Genomic DNA, 19815 nt, shown 5'->3' with positions numbered 1-19815 from the left:
CTAAATGGAGCCCTAGTGGTTAGCTCTCAGCTCCTGTAATGGACAGATTCTGCAATTTATATGTTCAGTCTGCAGATGTATGGGCGTTCTTTGTCTGTCAGTGTGCACATTCCTTTTGGAAAGGTCATCTGATTATATATAGGGACAGGGGCTGATATTAGTGGTGTATGTACTCTATATATACTACTATACCACACTAAAGAATGTACAATTGTATTATAAATAAATAAAAGAAATAAAGACATGCTGCAGCTTTAATGCCTGACCTGTTTTCAGCATAGAGATGAAGCAGTGTATTAACAGAGGACAAGGCACTCATCATTTCATTTGTCACCGTGGTCCCTTGTGTCCAAGCTAGATAAATTAAATTAATTGTGATTGACCATAATGACTTAAAACTGCTCTTTCTCATTCTGTCATTCTCTGCTTATTCCCACCCCGATGTTTATTTTACTCTAGACAATTTATACCAATGGTCCGAACAATGGATCAGCCCGATTCTGTGCGAAAATATGTAGGGGGTAGTAGAGGGGAAAAGCTATGCAAATCTTGTCCCTAAATCCAACACTTTTTATTCTTATTTTATAAATGACAAAATCAGCTTACATTGATACTCATATGTTACCGCTCATGTAGCGTGTTATTGTGTGTTGCATTAAGGAAGCCGATAGATGATCTATAAACACATCATAAGGTGCTACAAAAAGACTTTAAGAATTATTAGAGCCACAATGTTGCAATTATGTTAACTGTATTGTATTTTTTTTAAATCATGGAGGTTTGCTTCACATTTTGGCATTATGTAGGGTGGTCTGTATGTAAATACAACACGCCATGAGTGTCCACTTCTCCAGATTTGCTTAAAACAGAGTTGGATGTGAGACTGAGGATGAGGGATGAGGATTATTATCACACAGTATTTATATAATGCCATCATGTCAGGCAGCGCTGTACAAAGCCCATAGTCATATCAGTCGTCATTTGTCATTAATATGTTTTTGGGATGTGGGAGGAAACTAGAGTACCCAGAGGAAACCCAAACAGACACGGGGAGAACCTGCAAACTCCATGCAGATAGTGTCCTGACTAAAATGTGAACCCGGGACCTAGCGCTGCAAAGGCCAGAGTGCTAATCACGGAGCCACCTTGCTGCCCATGTTATTATGTCTATAGACAGCACCCTGCCAGCCCCCCACACCATCCACTCTGCGTCTGCATTGCAATTGTCCATTTTATCAGGTCTCAGGAAAACCTTTAATAGAATCTATTTTGTTCGAGCCAATGGGAAAAATCCCTTTTAAAAAGTGGCCAGTGGAAATAATTCCCTCTACCCGCATTGCTAGAATGACACCTAAAAATAGGGACATGTAGCTGGCTCCAACAAAAAATGATTGCCCCAGGGTCCCTTCAGGGGTTGCTACTTGTTTCTTGAGTAATGAGCAGTTTGTGACTCCTTAAGTTAGTTTAACAGAAACCAATAATTTTTTTCTGTTCAGTGAGGGTGGTAGCCTAATGTTCCAATGGCCAGAAATATGAGACATTCTTCCAAATGGCCATCACCCTAAGATACTGTGAGTTGAGGATATAGTAATTATAGCGGGAGTTCCCTGAAGACCTTAACATTATTTAATAAGGTTCCCCCATGTAAAAAGATCAAGAAAAACTGCTCCAGGGGAACCCTGGGGTTCCACAGAGCCCTGGTGAGAATAGATGTCTTAGACAATTGTTGAAATAAAACACCCCTTAGTCTGGTGACAACTCTAATCTCTGGATTTTGCCCATGTTCTGTCTCGGTGGCAGTGATCACCAGGACAAATAGAGGAGAGAATCTCCCCAGCAGCAAGAAAAAGAACACCATAAGATAATTCCCAGAAAATTCTTTACCACCCAAATTTGTTTGCTTTTTTTATTTTTCTTGCACATCTCATGGGAGATTTTGGAGATTATAGTCAAGTCTACTTTAATATTTATAGTGTCTAACAAGGTACAACTAGCATACACCTGTGGCAGAAGATAGATCTTTACAAATAACCAGAATTGTCCAGCAATGTATAGGAGTGGGAGTTATTAATATAGGATTACAAGTAGAGATAGCTGGTTATGGATTGATGGTTTTAATGAGAATCTTGACGTGGAAACAGACAATAGTTGCAATTATAGGACACCTAGGACACATCTTTTCTAATTTCATTAAAAGTCTATTAGTTTCTCATTAGCTTTTCCGTGAGACTGCTCTAGAGAATTGCAGTGCAGACAGGTGTCTGTAGTGAGTGGCGATGGACCCATATCTGCCATCAGCTGAAAATAGCTCTATTGTGTTACAGAAGTGTTCTAGATTTTCCAGACTGAGATTGCAGTGCATGGATTTTATTGTTAGGAAGAGCTCTGGGTGCACAGCTGCACAATTGTCATGCAGGTCAGCCAGATTCAGCCTCTTGTTATCATAGACTTTCACATTCTACTTATGAATATTTTTGACAAGGCGCTCGAGTGCAGAGACATTTCCGAGCATCACCTTACAATCTGTTCTTGGGATTTTGGATTCTTTTAGGATAGATTTATTATTTATAAATGATTGCAAAAGAGATGAATAACTCCGCTGCAAACCATTTATGTCTATGGTGCCCAACATGAGGCCACATATACCTTTGTCCACTCATTTAGGTCTATTTATAAATGTTTTCTCATAAGATTCACCCAATGTTTACTTTAAAAGTACACACTGTTCTCACAATTTCTAGTTGGATTTAATTAGATATTTACATTCATATTTACATGTAAATTTACATTCATACATTTTTCTAATTGAATCTATTGTAAACATTGAATGTTGGGTCAATTTTGGGTGAAACATTTATAGATGGACTTCATTACGTATCCTGAAGGGTGCCTGCAGACTTAAAGTGGAACTAAACTAAAAACAATTACACTTACCTTTAATCCCGCAGATCCCTCAATGTCGCTGGTCCTTCTCGTGATCCGGTCCCGCGTCGTCCTGGAATTCTTCTTCATCCTGGCATAGAGGAAGGCCGTGTCCTGCCATCTTCTATCTTCTGTTCCGTCTTCTTTCTTTCTTCTTGCTACTTCATCTGATCTCACATTGCGCATGTGCGAGATCAGGAGACGTAGCTGCTGAGAAGAGGGAAAAAAAAGAGAGCCCATCTCCCTGCACATGCGTGAGATCACCTTTTCTTTCCCCTTTGTGGAAGAAAGATCAGGCATGTGCAGAAGGAGCTGCCAGAGTCTCCCGGGATATTTAGAAGGGTTGTGTACCATTCTTTGAAAAATTAAAATGTTAAGTTTAGGTACGCTGAGTCTAAGTCTGTGTTTTCCTTACCCAGTCTGAAAGGAAAAATATTCTTAAGACTGGGTTCTAGTTGGTTTAAGTATTCCATTCACAGCACACTTTTTTTCCTGTGTTGTATATCCTTTCCCATTTTTATGTTTTTTATACCTCTGAACTCTTCTATCTTGCTGATGGAAATATAGTGAATTTTTGGGGACATTGTAGGGAGCAAACATCTGGAAGCAATGATAAGTAAAAGGGATGCAATAGCGGTTATCTAAGGACGTTTTGTGTCTCCTATCGCCTACTCCTGAAGAATATCCTTAAGCTACATACACACTTCCAATGGTTCTCGCTCGATAATCGGCTCAGGGCCGGACGAGAATATGAAGTCTGTACAGCGTACGTCGTTCATCGTCTGAATGCACAGCACTCTGCATAGAGTAGAATGGTGCAACTATAATTGCACGTGTGTATGCGGCTTTAGTCTCCAATGACTCCTATATACTCACAGCACCGTACCCCATCCTGGAGCTTGTTTGAGGTCTTTTGACCATATCTAGCAGCATGTCTGTAGTCTTCGACGATGTCTTGTAGAATGTCCCAGCATGGTATAGTGTCTGACATTTCCTGTAGAAGGCTTTTACGTCTGACTTTTAGCATGTCCAGTTGCAGCATGTCTCCTGTCCCTGACCATCTCTTGTAGAATGCCTACAGCCTCTGACCATTTCTTTGGTCTCTAACCATGTAAATTTGCTTTCTGTATTGCTCTTGCTTAATAATATGTACAGCCATTTGGTGTTGCCAGGGGCCACAGTTGAGATTCCCTATGTCAAGAGAGTTGGCATCCTGTGTGTAAATAATAGCTGATAGCACATGGTGGTGGCACATAGGAGGAGAAGGTGGAATTTCCAACCCAGTCAATCACTTCGTATAGGTATGCTGTGTGTTTTCCTTGCTTGAAGACACAGATGGCATTTATGCTGCATTTAAACTGTTTTGCTAAACTTTAACTTCCCTTTATATAGTGGAATGGTGGACGCAGAGTCTGAGCTAACTTAAGGACTAGTTCCATTAAAGACCAAAAGATCAAAGGATTCATAATAAAAATAGAAACCAAGGCACATACAGGCTATTCATTCTTTAGGTTGCATGTAAGCTAGTAGTATAGATCTATGCTATTTTAGGCGCAGATAAAAAAGCCATTGCATGAAAGCCACCATGCTTGTATTTTTCAGTAAATGTAAAGACAGCCTAATATATAGTAAATAGATTGCGACTATGGATAAGCATTCCAGATGGAAGAATAAATATACAGAGAGAATGAAGGCATTGTTTGATAAAGGGTACAATTTAAGTAGCAATATTCTGTAGGTGTCTTTATCAGTGAACGGTTTAATAGGGAGAATTCATCAAAAACACACCAAGGTTGTCAGAGGACAGATCCCATGCTGATAGGATTTGGCCTATTATACTTTCTGCCTCTGGAATTCTGGCAGAGGGCAACAATTGATGTTTCACAGAATTGCACTTTTTGTTTTTCTGGCACCAGCAAAAAATGCTGAGACATGAATTAGTTCACTAATTAAACAAAGTGATTTATTTTTCTCGGATCTTCCTATATCCAGATAAATGCTACAATCTAGCTCAACATTCACCCTGCATGAAGCCATGTTGAATCATTTTCTGCATTGACCATGGACATAGTGGCATTAGAATCTGAGCAGCTTGGACAATTAAAGTTAAACTGCAGGCAAACAGCTTAATATACATTTAAAGAGGAACTTAAATATTAAAGTGCAAGCAGGGAGGTTTTTTATTGAAGAAAGGACACGTGATGTCCCTTCTGCTTTAAAAAAAGTTCCTTGCCTGCAATTTTTTCATTAGATTTACATCTCCTACCAACATTTTTACCTGGGCCTCTTCCAGGTTCAAGATTTTCAGCCATCATGATTGGCAAGGCTGGAGTACTGCAACCTCCACATATGTGAATGACAGTTCATTTATTCATGGCAGCAAGCTATGTTAGGATCATATACTAAGCCGTGCATGCCTGTCTCTTCTTTAAAAAAGAACCTGCCTACTCACAATGTTTTGGTTCCACTTTAAAGAACACTAAAACACAAATGAAAGTGTGAGTTTCAGATACATAGAGGGAATGCAACCTAATAAAGAATGTCACTGAAACACTGCTGTAGTGGGAAAGTTCCACCGCTTGCCATTTTTCCATTTATCTGGATGCTAAAATACCTTAAACATTGCCTCTCATATAAATAAAAACTGAAAATGCCACCACCATGATGCTTTGTAGTCACCAACCAGATTCAAACTGGCCTTGGAAGTTTGAATATATTGGTGATGCTGGAAGCAAAAAGAGAACAATCTTTAGACATAACACTCCTGCTGTGTGTTCTAAACTTGCAGGGGATTAAAGAAAACTTTGATAAAGGTAAGCTAATTGAGCTTTATCATTTTAACATAACTAATGTATGCTAAAAATGCATTGGAAGCTCATTGATTGGTTCCACTTGATTCCTGGAATTACTCTGAAAACTTCTTTCTTAAAGATATGTAAATCTGTTCAAGCAAAAGCAGTGTTGCCCATCACCACCATATGCAGCGTATAATGCTCTATTGTCTTGGGTGATCCAATGCAGAAAATTATTATTATTATTAATAATAATAACAACATTATTATTATTCATAATAATATTAATAATAATAATAATAAAAAACTGGATTTATATACGCTTAAAGCTAAGCTAAGTCAGTTGCTAAATTAAGCTCCCCCACTGCCTTAGTAATTAGCAGCACTCTGATGAGGTCATTTTATGATATGTATGAGAAGTGACAAAAATGTCCTTAGGCATGCATACTTCTAGCTGGCTTGGTCATGTAGGTAGGTACTTCTTCAAGGATTATACACTTCCATACTAAAGACTTAGATAAACAGCACCAGACAGACTTTTTACACAAACGTCCAGATGGCTGTAATTATTTGCCCCACTCCAAAATGAATTGCATGATATTTGGTTGCACTGTCCTCTCAAATAAACAATGTAGCAATGAAGCAGCTGATTACTAGAACATCTGCCAATCTTGGTGAATTGAGGAAAATAAATTCCAGTTTTTCTAGTTTATTTTTATCACCATGTTTAAAAGAATACTTTAGTACAGTCCAGTATATTTCCATGGAGTATTTGGCAAAAGAGGTGGCACTGAAACTCAGTAGGGAGTAGTAGAATTGATAGCTTTTATGCCACTGCCACTGGAGACTTTGGAAATTTGTTCCCATTTTCTGCTCAGTGTGTCCATATCAAGGCAAATTCAAACTGTGAAATGATTTCCGAGGAACAAAGTGGACTTTTGCAAGGTGATCTTCATGACTTGGGCATGAGGACTAGCATTTAAGCTCCCCAGCGGTGCCTAAAGAGAAATTAACAACCAATCAGGAATGTCCTGTGTGCACTCCCATGGAGAAGAACACAGTAAGGTGGCACTCTCTTGCCTCCGCGCATTGAACAGAACAATGCTGTGTGTACAAATTGTTTCCAGCAACAATCATCTGACATCCATGGATGTCTGTATGGGTCTTTAGGATGACTGGTCTTGTAACCTTCCCGTGTAGATTTATGAGGATATCCTATAATGAGTGGATCAGCTCCGCAGCTTTCAATGACATTTGAAATTCACAAAGTGGATTTACCTCCTTTTTTTCAGTAATACTTTTAAACTAACATTTTTGGTTTGCAGTTTTCAATTAAATAGTATCTGGTGATCCTGCCATACTCTGTTCCTGTCTCCCAGTTGCACTCCTATGTTGCCACCATTTCACATAGGCTTCTGATGGGGATAAGAAGTAGCGGATATGTAGGCATAGCCCACTGTTATCACTACCAACCTTGTAATATGCCATGCAGATGTTGATAGATTGTATGAATATAAACAGCAAGTGGCAGTGGAAAATGATTAATATTAAGTATGTACATAGCGCCAACATTACGCAGAGCTAGTGATTAAATAGGGGGTGCAAGTGACAGACAGATAGAAACAATGACACAGGAGAAGGAGAAGACCCTGCCCCGAAGAGCTTACAATCTAGGAGGTGGGGGAAGTAACACACAGTAGGAGGGGGGATATAGAGTGGTGGGAAGTAGTGAGGGTTCAAGAGACAGACGAGGACAGGTAGGTAACTTTGAAAAGATGGGTTTTGAGTGCTCTTTTTAATGAGCCGAAAGTAGGAGCAAGCCGAATAGGATGAGGAAGACCATTCCAGAGAGTTGGGGCAGCTCTAGAAAAACCTTAAAGCCATGCATGTGACAAGGTTATGAGTGAGGAAGCCATTAGTAGGTCATTGGAGGAGCAAAGAGAGGGGCTAGGGGAGTATTTTTCTATCAGGTCAGAAAGGTAAGTGGAACAAGAACTGTGGGGAGATTTGAAGCCTTGAACTTTATTGTAAGGTGAAATTGAAGCCAATGAAGAGAACTACAAAGAGATGCAGCAGAAGTGGAGCGATGGGAAGGATGGATGAGTCTGGCTGCAGCATTCATATTAGATTGTAGAGGAGAGAGTCGGGTTAGTGGAATACCAGAGAGGAGGAGGTTACAGTAGTCCAGACGAGAGATGATAAGAGCGTGTACAAGGAGTTTGGTGGTCTCAGGGGACAGGTAGGGGCGGATTTTGGAGATGTTGCGTAGGTAAAAGTGACAGGACCTGGAAATGTTCTGAATATGGGGGGTAAATGAGAGGGCAGAGACAAAAGTGACACCAAGACAACGTGCCTGAGGGGAGGGCCGAATAACAGTGTTGATAACAGTTAGGAATATGTCAGGGGGAGACTTGGAATTTGAGAGAGGGGGGGGGGGGTGATGAGTTCTGTTTTATCCAGGTTGAGTTTCAGGAATCGGTCAGACATCCATGATGATATGGCCAACAGACAGCATGAGACCTTATCCAGGACTGAGGGAGACAGGTCAAAGGTGGACAGATAGATTTAAGTGTCATCAGCATACTGATGATACTGTAAGCCAAAGGAGGGTATGAGACTACCGATTGGTCCAGTTATAAATTTTTATTTATCACAAAAGATTTATAGGAATCTGGCCACTAATGAGAAAATCCACTGTTTAAACTTAACAAATAATTTCCGGCATTCTCGGGAATACTCATCATGCCCTCTGTAGTCCTTTTTGACCCCAGTAACATAGATGATATGTACTCTCCTATACTTTTGCTGAAAAAAATGTATTAGGCTGATTTAACACATTTATTGTTTTCAGGCTCATAAAACTAAGGTGTCTGGACAAAAAAACCAGCAGCTCTGATGTCAAGGTCATTAACCTCTAGAATTTCCAAAGAGGAATCTCTATTATTCTTTCTTCCCTTCAGCCTGAGATAAGGATAATTGCTTTAGAACCACTTTAAACCTGGAAGACTGACATTTATTCTTATTGTTATGGAAGTAAATGGCTGTCTCAGAAAATTCAGATCCTTAAAGTGATAGCTGGGAAACTCCTAATAATATACAGGATATAGGTTCATTTCACCTTCTCTAGAACGTACGCTCAAGGACCTTGGAACTTTCCATCTTTAAGTCAAGTGTCACCAAGTCAGGGTATATTAATGGAGTACAGAATTGTTATAAGCAGAATATTTGCAGTGTTGACCTCAACAGATCCAAAGATACAGCTAAATTTATATGCAAGCCTCTGTTTTTCTTCTATAAGTAATGATTGGGCAAGCAACCTTGAAAGGCCAAATGGATTGCCCTAAATGATTGGTCCTCCACTAAAGGAAGAGAAAAAAATGTGGGCACTAGATCACTTTGTGGTTACCTGATTTTACACTAAAACTAAATATACACTACACATTTTTTTTTATATTGCACTTATAAGTAGAATTGTTTTAAAAACAAGTATATGACTACAAGTATTCCCTATACATTCTTCCATGTACCAATATACCTATTTAAAATATCAATCACAATGCAAAAAGTGGTTCTAATTTTAGTACAGTTGTTAACCAATCGACCAAAAAAAAAAAATGCTTTGCTTGATTAATTTTTGATTGACGTTCTGCACAAGTATGACGTTCAAGCATAAGTACGATTCTTTTGAATCATTTGATAGTTTTGTCTAATTGATTATCTAATCAATAGAAATTATTGAATAGTATGTGGCTAGCCAAGTCTGATGTAGGGAGGTGGCACTTCAGAGGACATGGGCCATAGCTCGTCAGCCAGGAGGGTGACAGAAGGATATCTACAAGGAATTTAGCTTTAAAATTTAATTGTTGCCTAGGCAGGAGCTACTTCATTCTGAGTCGACTCATGTTGGGTAAAAATTACGCACCCAAGAAAACCAGGTTAGGATGAACGTACTGTAAGTAGACTGAGTGAATCACACTGGAGGATTTTTCGACAGGTCAACCAGCCATATTCTCCAAATTTTCTTCATATACTTGCAGATATTGGTTAATATCTTCTGGGGGCTCCAGGATTCTACTGGTTTAATTCTGCCTTCAATCATCAATTATGAAACTTCTTTAGTGAAGTTAAAGCCAGCCTACTTTACACTTTACACCCATAGTTATGTTACTAAATGTATCTCAGAGGAGCTCACAATCTAATCCCACTACCATAATCTTGGGGGTTGATTTTTAAACAAACATACACTGATAAATTAACATTACAAGAGATTTTTTAGGGCAAATTTAGTCTTTGGTTAACTGCAGGCTCAACCATGCTCCAAACCACTCCTGTTTAAATGGATAGGATCAGTCGGAAACCATTTCATGCAGGCATTTGTACGCATTTGCAGTGGATTGTGGATTCTGGAAGCAACAGACCGCTTTTGGCCACACGGGCCTTTGCCTTCTTCTCTGGAGGAAGAAACAAATGACAACCTCAACTGCACTCAACCCCACTTAACTGCTCGTCAAAGTGGTTGTCAAATGCTGTAGTACGTATGCACACAACCCACCCACTTTCCTATCGCAGGCTCAGACCTGCTTGCTAAACATCCTGGGGGGACAGTAGTGCAGGGCTGTGGGCACAACTTTTGTTGTGTCTGAGCCTGCGATGGAAGACTGGGGGGTTCTGGCATCATGACGTTACTTTGGGGGACGTTTTTCCCCTTTGAGTGACACACGGCTCTCTGCGCATGCACGGTCCGAGTTCGGTGTATTTAGTGGTCCCTGAGGTCAGAAAGGTTGGTGACCACTGCTATAGTAAGTGAGAAATGAGAACGTTTTGCTTTATAGCAGTGGTTTATCTGTCAAAACACATCACAGTGTGGTTGTATGCCAAGAGATGCTTTGAATGACCCAACGTTATAGGAATTAAAACATTTGTAATTAGTATTTTGCGGCAGATCCAGCATGCAATAACTCAAGGTATGTCCTCTCATTCTGTGTTCTGAGAATTACATCTGCAGGAAGCACTGGTAACCACGGGGGTTGTCAGTTTGAAGGTTTGGTGTGAAATGAGAAATCAGACAATGGATAATGAATTGAGTGGGTAAAGGCAGGGTGTAAGTAGGGACGTGTTTCAAAGTATTGAAGTGTCTTATGACTCTGTCAGCATTGTGCACTCAGGGGGTCCATTAAACACAAAATACTGCCGATTAATATTACCATCATTCTCATAAGGGCATGCGCTAAGAATGATCACAGCGGGATCTTAAGCTTTGTCTTATAATGAAAATTGTCATATTCTGAAATAAAAGAGGAATGACAGTGGAGGTCAACCTCAAGGTTGTGTTAGTAAACACTGAAACCTCCATCTCAGTTTACTTTAATTAGTATAGGGATTCAGTAAAATAAATTGGCCAGTCTTAATGAGACATTGTTGCTGCCCCAAAAAATTTCCTCCGGCCCCTATACCACTAAAAGGCACAATCGAGAAAGAAAGGAGATGCAGCTCAACGGTGAGGCAACTAAAAAAGCTCTTCCATTACAGAAAACTGTTTTAAGGATTTTTTGGTGGGGACAACAACAAAGACATGGAGGCTACTATTACTCAGATCTCCTAAAAATGACTTCTGCTGTCCAGCCAGTTTTCATAGCCAACAGTGGATGCCATTGTGAAACTGACTTGGGGGCCCCTGTCAAACTGACTTAAGGTACAATTGGTTGAGGAGGGTCTGGTGCCCTCGTATAGTGGCACACTTTGCACCTCCCTACCTCTGCCTCCCTATTGCTGATTCAGAAACAACATTCAGATAAGTACTTGTGACTTTCCTTCAACTTTTCAGAAATACATCTTTGTTCCAGGTCAGCAACTCAAAAAGTACTAGGGTCAGTGATCCCAGCCAACATAAATGAATTATAACTGACAATCTGGTCAGAAGCCTGAAGCCTTTATCTCAACAGGTGTTTCACATTTTTTGTGACCTATTTATCGCCATCATCAGAAAACTAGATGATAGTACTGTGCTTAAAGTATGCTCCAATACATTCATCCTGTATCAATTTCTTAGAGTGGGAATATTTTATATATTTAATGAGCAATAACGAGTTATGATGGTTTCCTGTATGCCCACCATGTAGAAAAGCCTTTTGTAAACTGGTTCTTGTATCCACTGGTCAAAAGCAAAAGAGGGTAGGCAGCACAGTGTCCATATTGGCTTTGGTTGTAATTTACATTGGTGGTGTTGGATTTGGAGTGTTTAGGATGCCACAGGAAACTGGAGGTGGCTGAGTAAGGTTACGTTCATACAGTGGAAGCTTTCCTATTTCCCTGTTTGTAAGCTGTAGTATAAATTAACTTGGTTCACCTAAATGATTTGCCAATTGACATACCTATTGACTGGTCAATAATGGAACACATCATGGTCTTCCCCATACCTGAAAGCATAGGTTTTCTTTGGGTGGCTTTAACTGAGCAATAGAACCCTGAATGGAGGGTGGGAAACCTTAATTGATGTAGGTCGTAGATGGACTTTAAAAATGTACTGTCACTTTGCCCATTTCGGGCACCTTTATTGAACAATATGCAGTAAAAAATCTTCTTTATTAAATAATAAATACTCACTTATTCTAAATGTCTCCTTTTCTTTACAGACAACTCATGGTCGTGGATTCCTAAGTTTTGTAACTTAAGGGATTTCCGAAAACGTCACCCGCGGCAGTACGACGATACCAGTGGAAACATGGTTCACATCAAGCAGAAGCTCTACCACAATGGTCACCCGAGTCCTAGACATCTTTAAGGGGGCCACTCACAGACAGTATCCTCTACCTTCAGGGGATATATAGAACTCTTCTTTCCTATTGAGGAAAAAGAAAAACACAGTGAATTCATTTTCCGAAACGGGAAGACAGTAGGAAAACTGTTTTTTTTCCTTCAGGCCTTTTTTTTTTTTTGCTTCAGCCCTTATCTGGTAGGGTAGAGACTCCACATAGAAAGGGCAAGGAAAATCTTGGACCTGGGTTCATGTCTCTTGGAATCTGATTTTAGTGATGAACTTCTGTAAATATGTAAAAAACGACAACTAAAATTATAAAAAAAAAAAAAAAAAAAAAAGACGTGTCTCTGAAAATTTCAAAAAGTGTAAGGTGTGGAAACCTCAAGACTTACTCTACCTTTTATGTGTGTTTGTAGTGTTGGGGGAGTGGAGGATTTGAGTGTCAACTCTTGCTAAGTGTCATGTATTGTAAGATTTTGTATGGGCACTTGTAGAAAAAAAAAAAACATAACTTGTCCTTACAGTCACAGTTCCGTAGGTGAATGATTGAGTCTTTTTGTGCCAAATTTAGGAACATACAATCAAGACCTTACCTCTACTGACGATGCAATGGTCTTCATTGAATTGTTCTTCCTCATTAACCTCGTCTTACTGTTTGCTTGTAAGCAGTGCCAAAAGCAGCTTTTTTTAAAAGTGCAGCTCCACTTGTCTAAAAATAGTATTTTTACAGATCATTTTTATTTTCTCCCTGGACATATACTTTGTTGTGAAATGATCAACTAGTTTTCTATGTTTCAAGATATGTAAGAAAAATGTAAAAACAACAAAAAAAATTGTGCTAAATGTTATAATGTGTGACCGTTTATCTGTGGTCTTAATGTGAGGGCAATTTTCAAACTAGAACTTCTGACGTAAAAAATATTACAAAAAAAAAAAGAGATCTAAAGAGGAAAATTATATCATATAGAAACACTTTTTTCTTTATTGGGTTCACAACAAAAAAATGGATGAAATTACCAAATGTCAATCCACCTTTTAAATATGTTTTAGGAAAAAAAGTTCCTTTTAGTTTCACTATGTATTGTTTAATTTAGGTTTTGTCTAGGAAAATTTTAAACTTAAAACCCTTCTTCAAATTTGAATTTGACCTTAAACATGGCATATTGTTTTCAAGAAAAATGGAGAAGGGGAAAAATATTAATTGGCATGTCACTAATAGTATATTAAATGCAGAGAATATTGAGAAAGAAAAAAAATCATTCTGTATTAAATAAATGAATGTACAGAAGTTTTGTAAAAAGGAAAGAAAATAGTTGACATCTTTATGAAAGTATTAAATACATAAGCATCAAATTGTAAAGAAATACCTAATATAAAATGTATTTTATGATAGCATAGTATTCCAAATTATAAAAAAAAATGTACCCATACGGCAATTTTTTTCAAAGAGTAAAAAATTATTTCTATTGTACCTGCTCCTATTTTTTATAACTTAAATAACATTTATTGCAGAGTTCTTAACATAGATCTTTATTTTAAACTAAAAATGGACCCACACTTCCAATGTTGCTGTGGTACAGTACCTCTCAGTTCTCAGTTCTTTACCAAATGCCCCATTTACATAGTACTGCTAAAAAATGTTGTCACATAAGATGATGGGGTGATCCGTAAGTAGAAACATAGTGGGGTTCAATGGGTTTCAGTGCAATTATATATTTATGCTTAAGATTTAGGGAAGGCCAACACATTTATTATAATAGAATTTAAAAAATAGAAAATAAATAAATATATATATATATATATATATATATATTTATATAAATATTTCCTTTGACAATTTAGGACTGCATCTTTAAAAAACGCCTGCTGTGGCTACCATCACAGACTGTCATGGCCGAGTGGCAAGTGACTAGCAGAAGGCTTGAGTGGAATCCAACCATAGAGCAATGCCAACACTTTCTGTTTTGTGTTAATCCCCCCTAACGTTTCTTGTACTTGTTTTCTGTAAGGTCCTAAAATAATATAAAATGATGACAATGAACAAGATGGCGCCGGCAGTAATGGAACTGCATGGGAATGTGGTAGAGCTCCATGAGATTTGCATGAAAATTTCTCTCTCTGTCATTCTAAACATTATTTTCCATTTTTCGTTGTCTTTGATTTTCTCTCACGAGTTTCGTTGATGTCGCCTAGCTGGGTATATAAATTACGCTGAGATGTTTTGAAGGTCTGCTTGTGGTCTCCTGATAAGGAGTGCAGTGTATGTGTATTTCTTTGTGTATCTTCCATTGCATATGCCTAGTTTTAGTGCACCTCAACAGGTTTATTAATTGTTTGCTTTTATCTGTACTGGAGAATATATATATATATTTTTTGTGGTGAAAGCTGAAGCCATATTTAGATATGCTAAATTAGGATTTTTACATTGTTGCATTTTAGTCCTAGCCAAGGTACAAAATTAAGCTAGTTTTCATTAAAAGCACTTTATTTTCAACACAACATCAAACCTCTTATATTCATCCATTCTGATATCTAAGGGGTCTGAAGTATAAACCGTACCCATTGCCGTGCGCTGGAAGGCAAAGTGGTTTTTGTAAGGTGAATGCCTACTGAGCATTTAAAGAGTAGCTAAAGCCAACACTTGCTGAAAAGAAGTTGGGACTAGTTTTAATCAGTCAGATTTTTAAAAATAGATTTTCCTTTATTTCCCGTCTTGTAGACTTAAGAAGAAATAGGATAAAATCACAATGAGGCAAATATCCTCTTGGACACGAATGCCACTAGTGAAAGTTTTCCCTTCTTTTGGTGTTTAATTGATATTTCTCCAACACAAAAACATTTCCTGCACATTTATCCTGACAAATAAACTTTTCTAGGAGAATGGCCATCAGGACAAATAATGAAAAAGAAAGAAAAAAAAAAAATGACTAGGTTGCTAACAGTTCCCTACTAAATCCAAACTATAGAAAAAAGTTTTGGTTTTATTTACACTTCAAGTTCAGTAGAAATTCATGCAATGAACGGATAAAAGTTGGTTCCTTTTCACACACATATGCCATGGCTGCCAAAAATCTGAAACTTGAATCTGATTGGTAGTTGTGAGCATAACAGACGGCTATTAGATCACTTTTATTATAAATTAAATCCTATTTATAAAAGTATATAATGGAAAAACTGTGCTAGTTGCCAAATATCCCTGGTTTTCAGGGACAGTTTTGAACGTTTGTCACTGAAGATGGCTGTGATTCAGGGAAGTGTTTAACTGCAAACTGAATTCCCTCTTTTTTGCAGAATGCCAGATACTTATTATTTCTTAAAGTTTCCTGTTGTTTTATTTTTATTATTTCCTGTCACTACTGTGTGAACGAGAATGGTCCATGTGAAAGGATCCAGAAGCAAGGCACTGAGAAATGGACTGTGTAGTAGGGTCCTAAAATGCAAAAAAAAATGTTTTATATTTCAGTTCAATAAACATATCATAAGGTAATATGTCCCGTGGTCATCAGTCCGTATTGTGCGCGCAAGCTTACATTCCATCTGTGGCAGCAGAGAGTTTTTGGAAAATATTGCAAAATGCTAAACAGTAATAAATAATTGCCAGGTTTGTTTTTATTGGTAGAGAATAATGGGCATCTAGATCATTCTTTTGATTTACAAGGTCATATGTAAGTTATGCCCAGCCTATTAACAAAGAGGCATTCTGCTTACCTTTCTTGCATTAGGTGTATTGAAACTCTGCAACTTCTGAGCTCCTATCCTGCTGCAGGTATTTAACACCTCCAGCAATGTAAATACTCGCCCTCCCCCCAAACATGCTATGGTTTCTCCCACTGGCTTATACATCAGTACAGGATAATAAAAGAAGTAGGAGAAACCAGGGTGTGCAGTGGGGGAGCGGGTATTTATTACACCTGGAAGTTACAGCATATTATTAAAGAGGAACTAAAGTGTGCGGGAGTTGCATCATCCTGGCTTGGCTGATTAACAAAGCCCAGGATCAGAACAAGGAAGAGAAGAAGGAAGAAGAAGACCGGGTGAAAATAAATTTACTGGGTGTAGTTCTGCTTTAGGCACTTTACATCAATGTGTGTAATACCCCAAACATATGTCAGTTTGTAAGGTGCATTGAGGTGCTGTACAGAACATGCAGACAGACCTGCACTGCAGTGCACAACAACATACATACATTATACCTGCATGCTTTAATAAATAAGCCTGAAAATGCAAATGTCCAAAGCTGGAGCCATGATGTGATGGTGAACTAATAGGCACAGCCCATGAATACAGTGCCATATGGGCACCAAAGCTCTAGCTATTGACATTCTATGCTGACCCCCCACAAGTGGAATTTGCTTTCACATGCTCAGAGAAGTGATAACACACCTGTAATGTGCACATGCATGCAGGATAAAATGGGCTTTCATTTTTACAAGACTGGAGAATATAGACTATTATGGGAGAACATGGGTGTTCCTGCAAATCTGTATTGTATTCCTTACAAATAATTTACCAGTTGGCAACTGTTTTCAGCCTGCACCAGACTTATTCCAGGTTTGCTGAATCACCCAGGTTCCCCCATGATAGTCTATCATCTCCACTCCTGGAGAGCTTTAAGTAATCAGCCCCCATACATGATAAAATGCATGATTTACTGCACATTACTTAATCTAAATAAAAACAAAATCTCATTGCTGCACATTTTTTACACAACATATACAAAGAAATATGTGATAACACAACAGAAGATGGAACTTTAATACATCCACACATGAAGACTGTCTTTATATAAAATGCCAGAGGAACTTTAATAAATTAATTCATAAAATTGTTTAAAACCTTAGTCTTTAGTTCAATTCAGTTCTATCTGGTCTCAAATGATTTTCTTTTACTCTGAGTAAAATTCTGCTTACTCGGGAGTTACATTCATGCCATTCCATGCTATCCAGACCTGGAACTCCACATGCAAGATTGTAGTCACAGCGCAAACACACAAACAGAGCAATGGGAGGAAGTGGCGGGGGGGGGGACAAAAATATGCCCAATGAGGTCCATATGCCTTCCAATTGACCTCCATCAAGATATTGACCAGCGATATTCAAATTTCCCCCAAAGAATTATCATCCAGGGTTCCATTCTTCTGAGGTCCACACAGCCGGATAACATTCCAAGAATGGATTTAATAAAGTTCTACTGGTCTCTATATACTGAACACTGCATTGCAGTGCCATTCATTTAAAATAATAACCCAATGCACATGCCATAGACTGATGTGCATAACAAAAGTGGTGCAGCTATGTATTTTATGTCTGTTGTAGTGCCCTGGCACCATGAATAATATAACAAAGCACCAAAGCAATGTAAAAGTGTAAAGTGACTGCAATAAATCATGCAATAAATAAAGCCCCAATGACCCGTACAATACACAGAGAATTATTGTACTATGTATGGATCATTCCATATATAATGCATAGAACACAGATTCCAGTGAATAATACTCGCACATTCACTTACTTTTTATAACGTATGGGATTTGTAAACACGCTCAGTGTAAATACGCCAATGCTTTGCAAACTTCTTTTGTGCAGAAAAATGTTTTATAGGCAAAATCACTGGGATGTTCAATCTGCATGGCAAGCTAGTATCACTCAATGCACAGTGAATGTCAGTGCACAATCAGCAAGTTTCCGTGGTTGCAGTCACTATGCGTGCCAACGACAACACACCAACGCAAATCACAATGCAGATTTATCTTATGTGTTTATTCCTGGCCTTTTTAATATATTTGTTGTCCACATGCTAGGCAAGCAGACAGTGATGGTGATTTACTAAAGGAGTTCAGGTTTGTCAGTATCTCACATCTGCAAGGAATATTCACTTAGCTCAGTGGATGTGGTAAAATTCACTGTACAAAGAATACTCAATCACATGCAAGAAAATGTAAAAAACAGGAATTATGCTAACACATGATTGAATAGCTGAAGTCACCAGAGCTTCACTTGATATATATATAATATAAATATGAGTTGTCTGCGCTCAAAATACTATAATATCCTGGAAATAAATGGTTCAGTAGTGTAATAGAACCAACAGCAAGTCCCAGCTTCCACTTAGTCAAATAGCTCAATATAAATCTGAAAGTTAAAAGTATTGCAAAATCAATTCCTATTTTTTGGTGGGACGGGGACTTTTTATAGATCTCCAGATTTGGTAACCCTCTTAGAAAACCTAACTCATTTGGAGTTGTTTTGGTTTTGCACTGTAGTCTATAGCAACCAATTAAAAATCAGTATACTGCAGTGAGATCAGTAAGACAGATTTTATTTGGTTACCATGGGCTCTAACATTCACACTTAAAAACCCAATAAAAGTAATTAAAAATGTTAAAATATAAAAACTAGGTTGCCTCCTTCCCTCACTTCCTTCTTTACATCATTTATGTGGTGTAAAAATGCCTGAAAATGAAGTGTCCACCCTATTATTTAGTGCATGTTATATATACAGTAGAATATGCAGTGAGCCACATTATTTATTTATATAGCGCCAACATATTACGCAGCGCTGCCACATGCCGTATTACATGTAGGATCAGACATAGGTGAACGGGCTCTTTCAGAAAAGATAATGCATGTGTTGACAAGCTGCAGAGGAAGCAGGGCCGGCGTTACCATGACAACAGTCTCAGCCAATCAGTGCAGACATCTCCTATGCAACATCAGGCTCTGCACACTGCATTCTGATTTCCAGTCACAATCCTGTACAAGGAAGCGTCTTTGCTGCATTCCTGGGAAAGTATTTCACCAAGCGATAAGATAGATTTGTGCCCCCAGAATAAAAATCACCAATACCCACAATTATCACTTCACATTCCTGCTAAATGTTTGACTAGAGCAATGTTTCCAGACCGGGGTTCCTCCAGAGGTTGCTAGGGGTTCCTTGGCAATCAGTAATTTGTGCCTCCCAGGTCAGTTACCACCGACACCAATAATCTTTCTGGCTATTTCAACCCTTTTTACCCCAGAGGAACTCTTCAGATAACTGGTAGGTCTCAGAAAACCCCAGCCAATAATTATATCTACAGACCATGAAACATTATTTATTATTGTACATATGAGAAAAAGAAAAAATATTGTGGCGTACGTAGGAGATCTGAAACCCCTGGCTGCTCTATATGGAAAAATGTATAGAGTGATCAAAATGAAACAAATTTTCATGGTGGTCATAAAAGAAAGGCAAGCCATGAAAACTGGAGTGTTCCCTTATACTGATGGTCAGAAGAGAAATACCTCCTTCATTAATGGTCAGAGGAGAAAAGCCCCTTTCAATAATGGCCAGAGGAGAAGTGCC

General features: G+C 38.4%; 1 protein-coding gene across 2 annotated transcripts in view; it reads left to right on the top strand.

Moving 5' to 3' along the window:
* Positions 1-15958, top strand: part of TMEM240 (transmembrane protein 240) — a 50039-nt gene extending 34081 nt beyond the window's left edge. For both annotated transcript variants that reach the window (XM_072426139.1, XM_072426140.1), the window contains exon 4: positions 12347-15958. In XM_072426139.1, coding sequence (XP_072282240.1) covers positions 12347-12495 — 149 coding nt within the window. In that variant the 3' untranslated portion in view covers positions 12496-15958. The remainder of the gene's footprint in view (positions 1-12346) is intronic.
* The last annotated feature ends 3857 nt before the right edge of the window (positions 15959-19815 follow it).

The sequence above is a fragment of the Pyxicephalus adspersus genome, chromosome 11, assembly GCF_032062135.1.
Source record: "Pyxicephalus adspersus chromosome 11, UCB_Pads_2.0, whole genome shotgun sequence".
Taxonomy (NCBI): Eukaryota; Metazoa; Chordata; class Amphibia; order Anura; family Pyxicephalidae; genus Pyxicephalus; species Pyxicephalus adspersus.
This window is presented reverse-complemented; position numbering and strand designations above follow the sequence as displayed.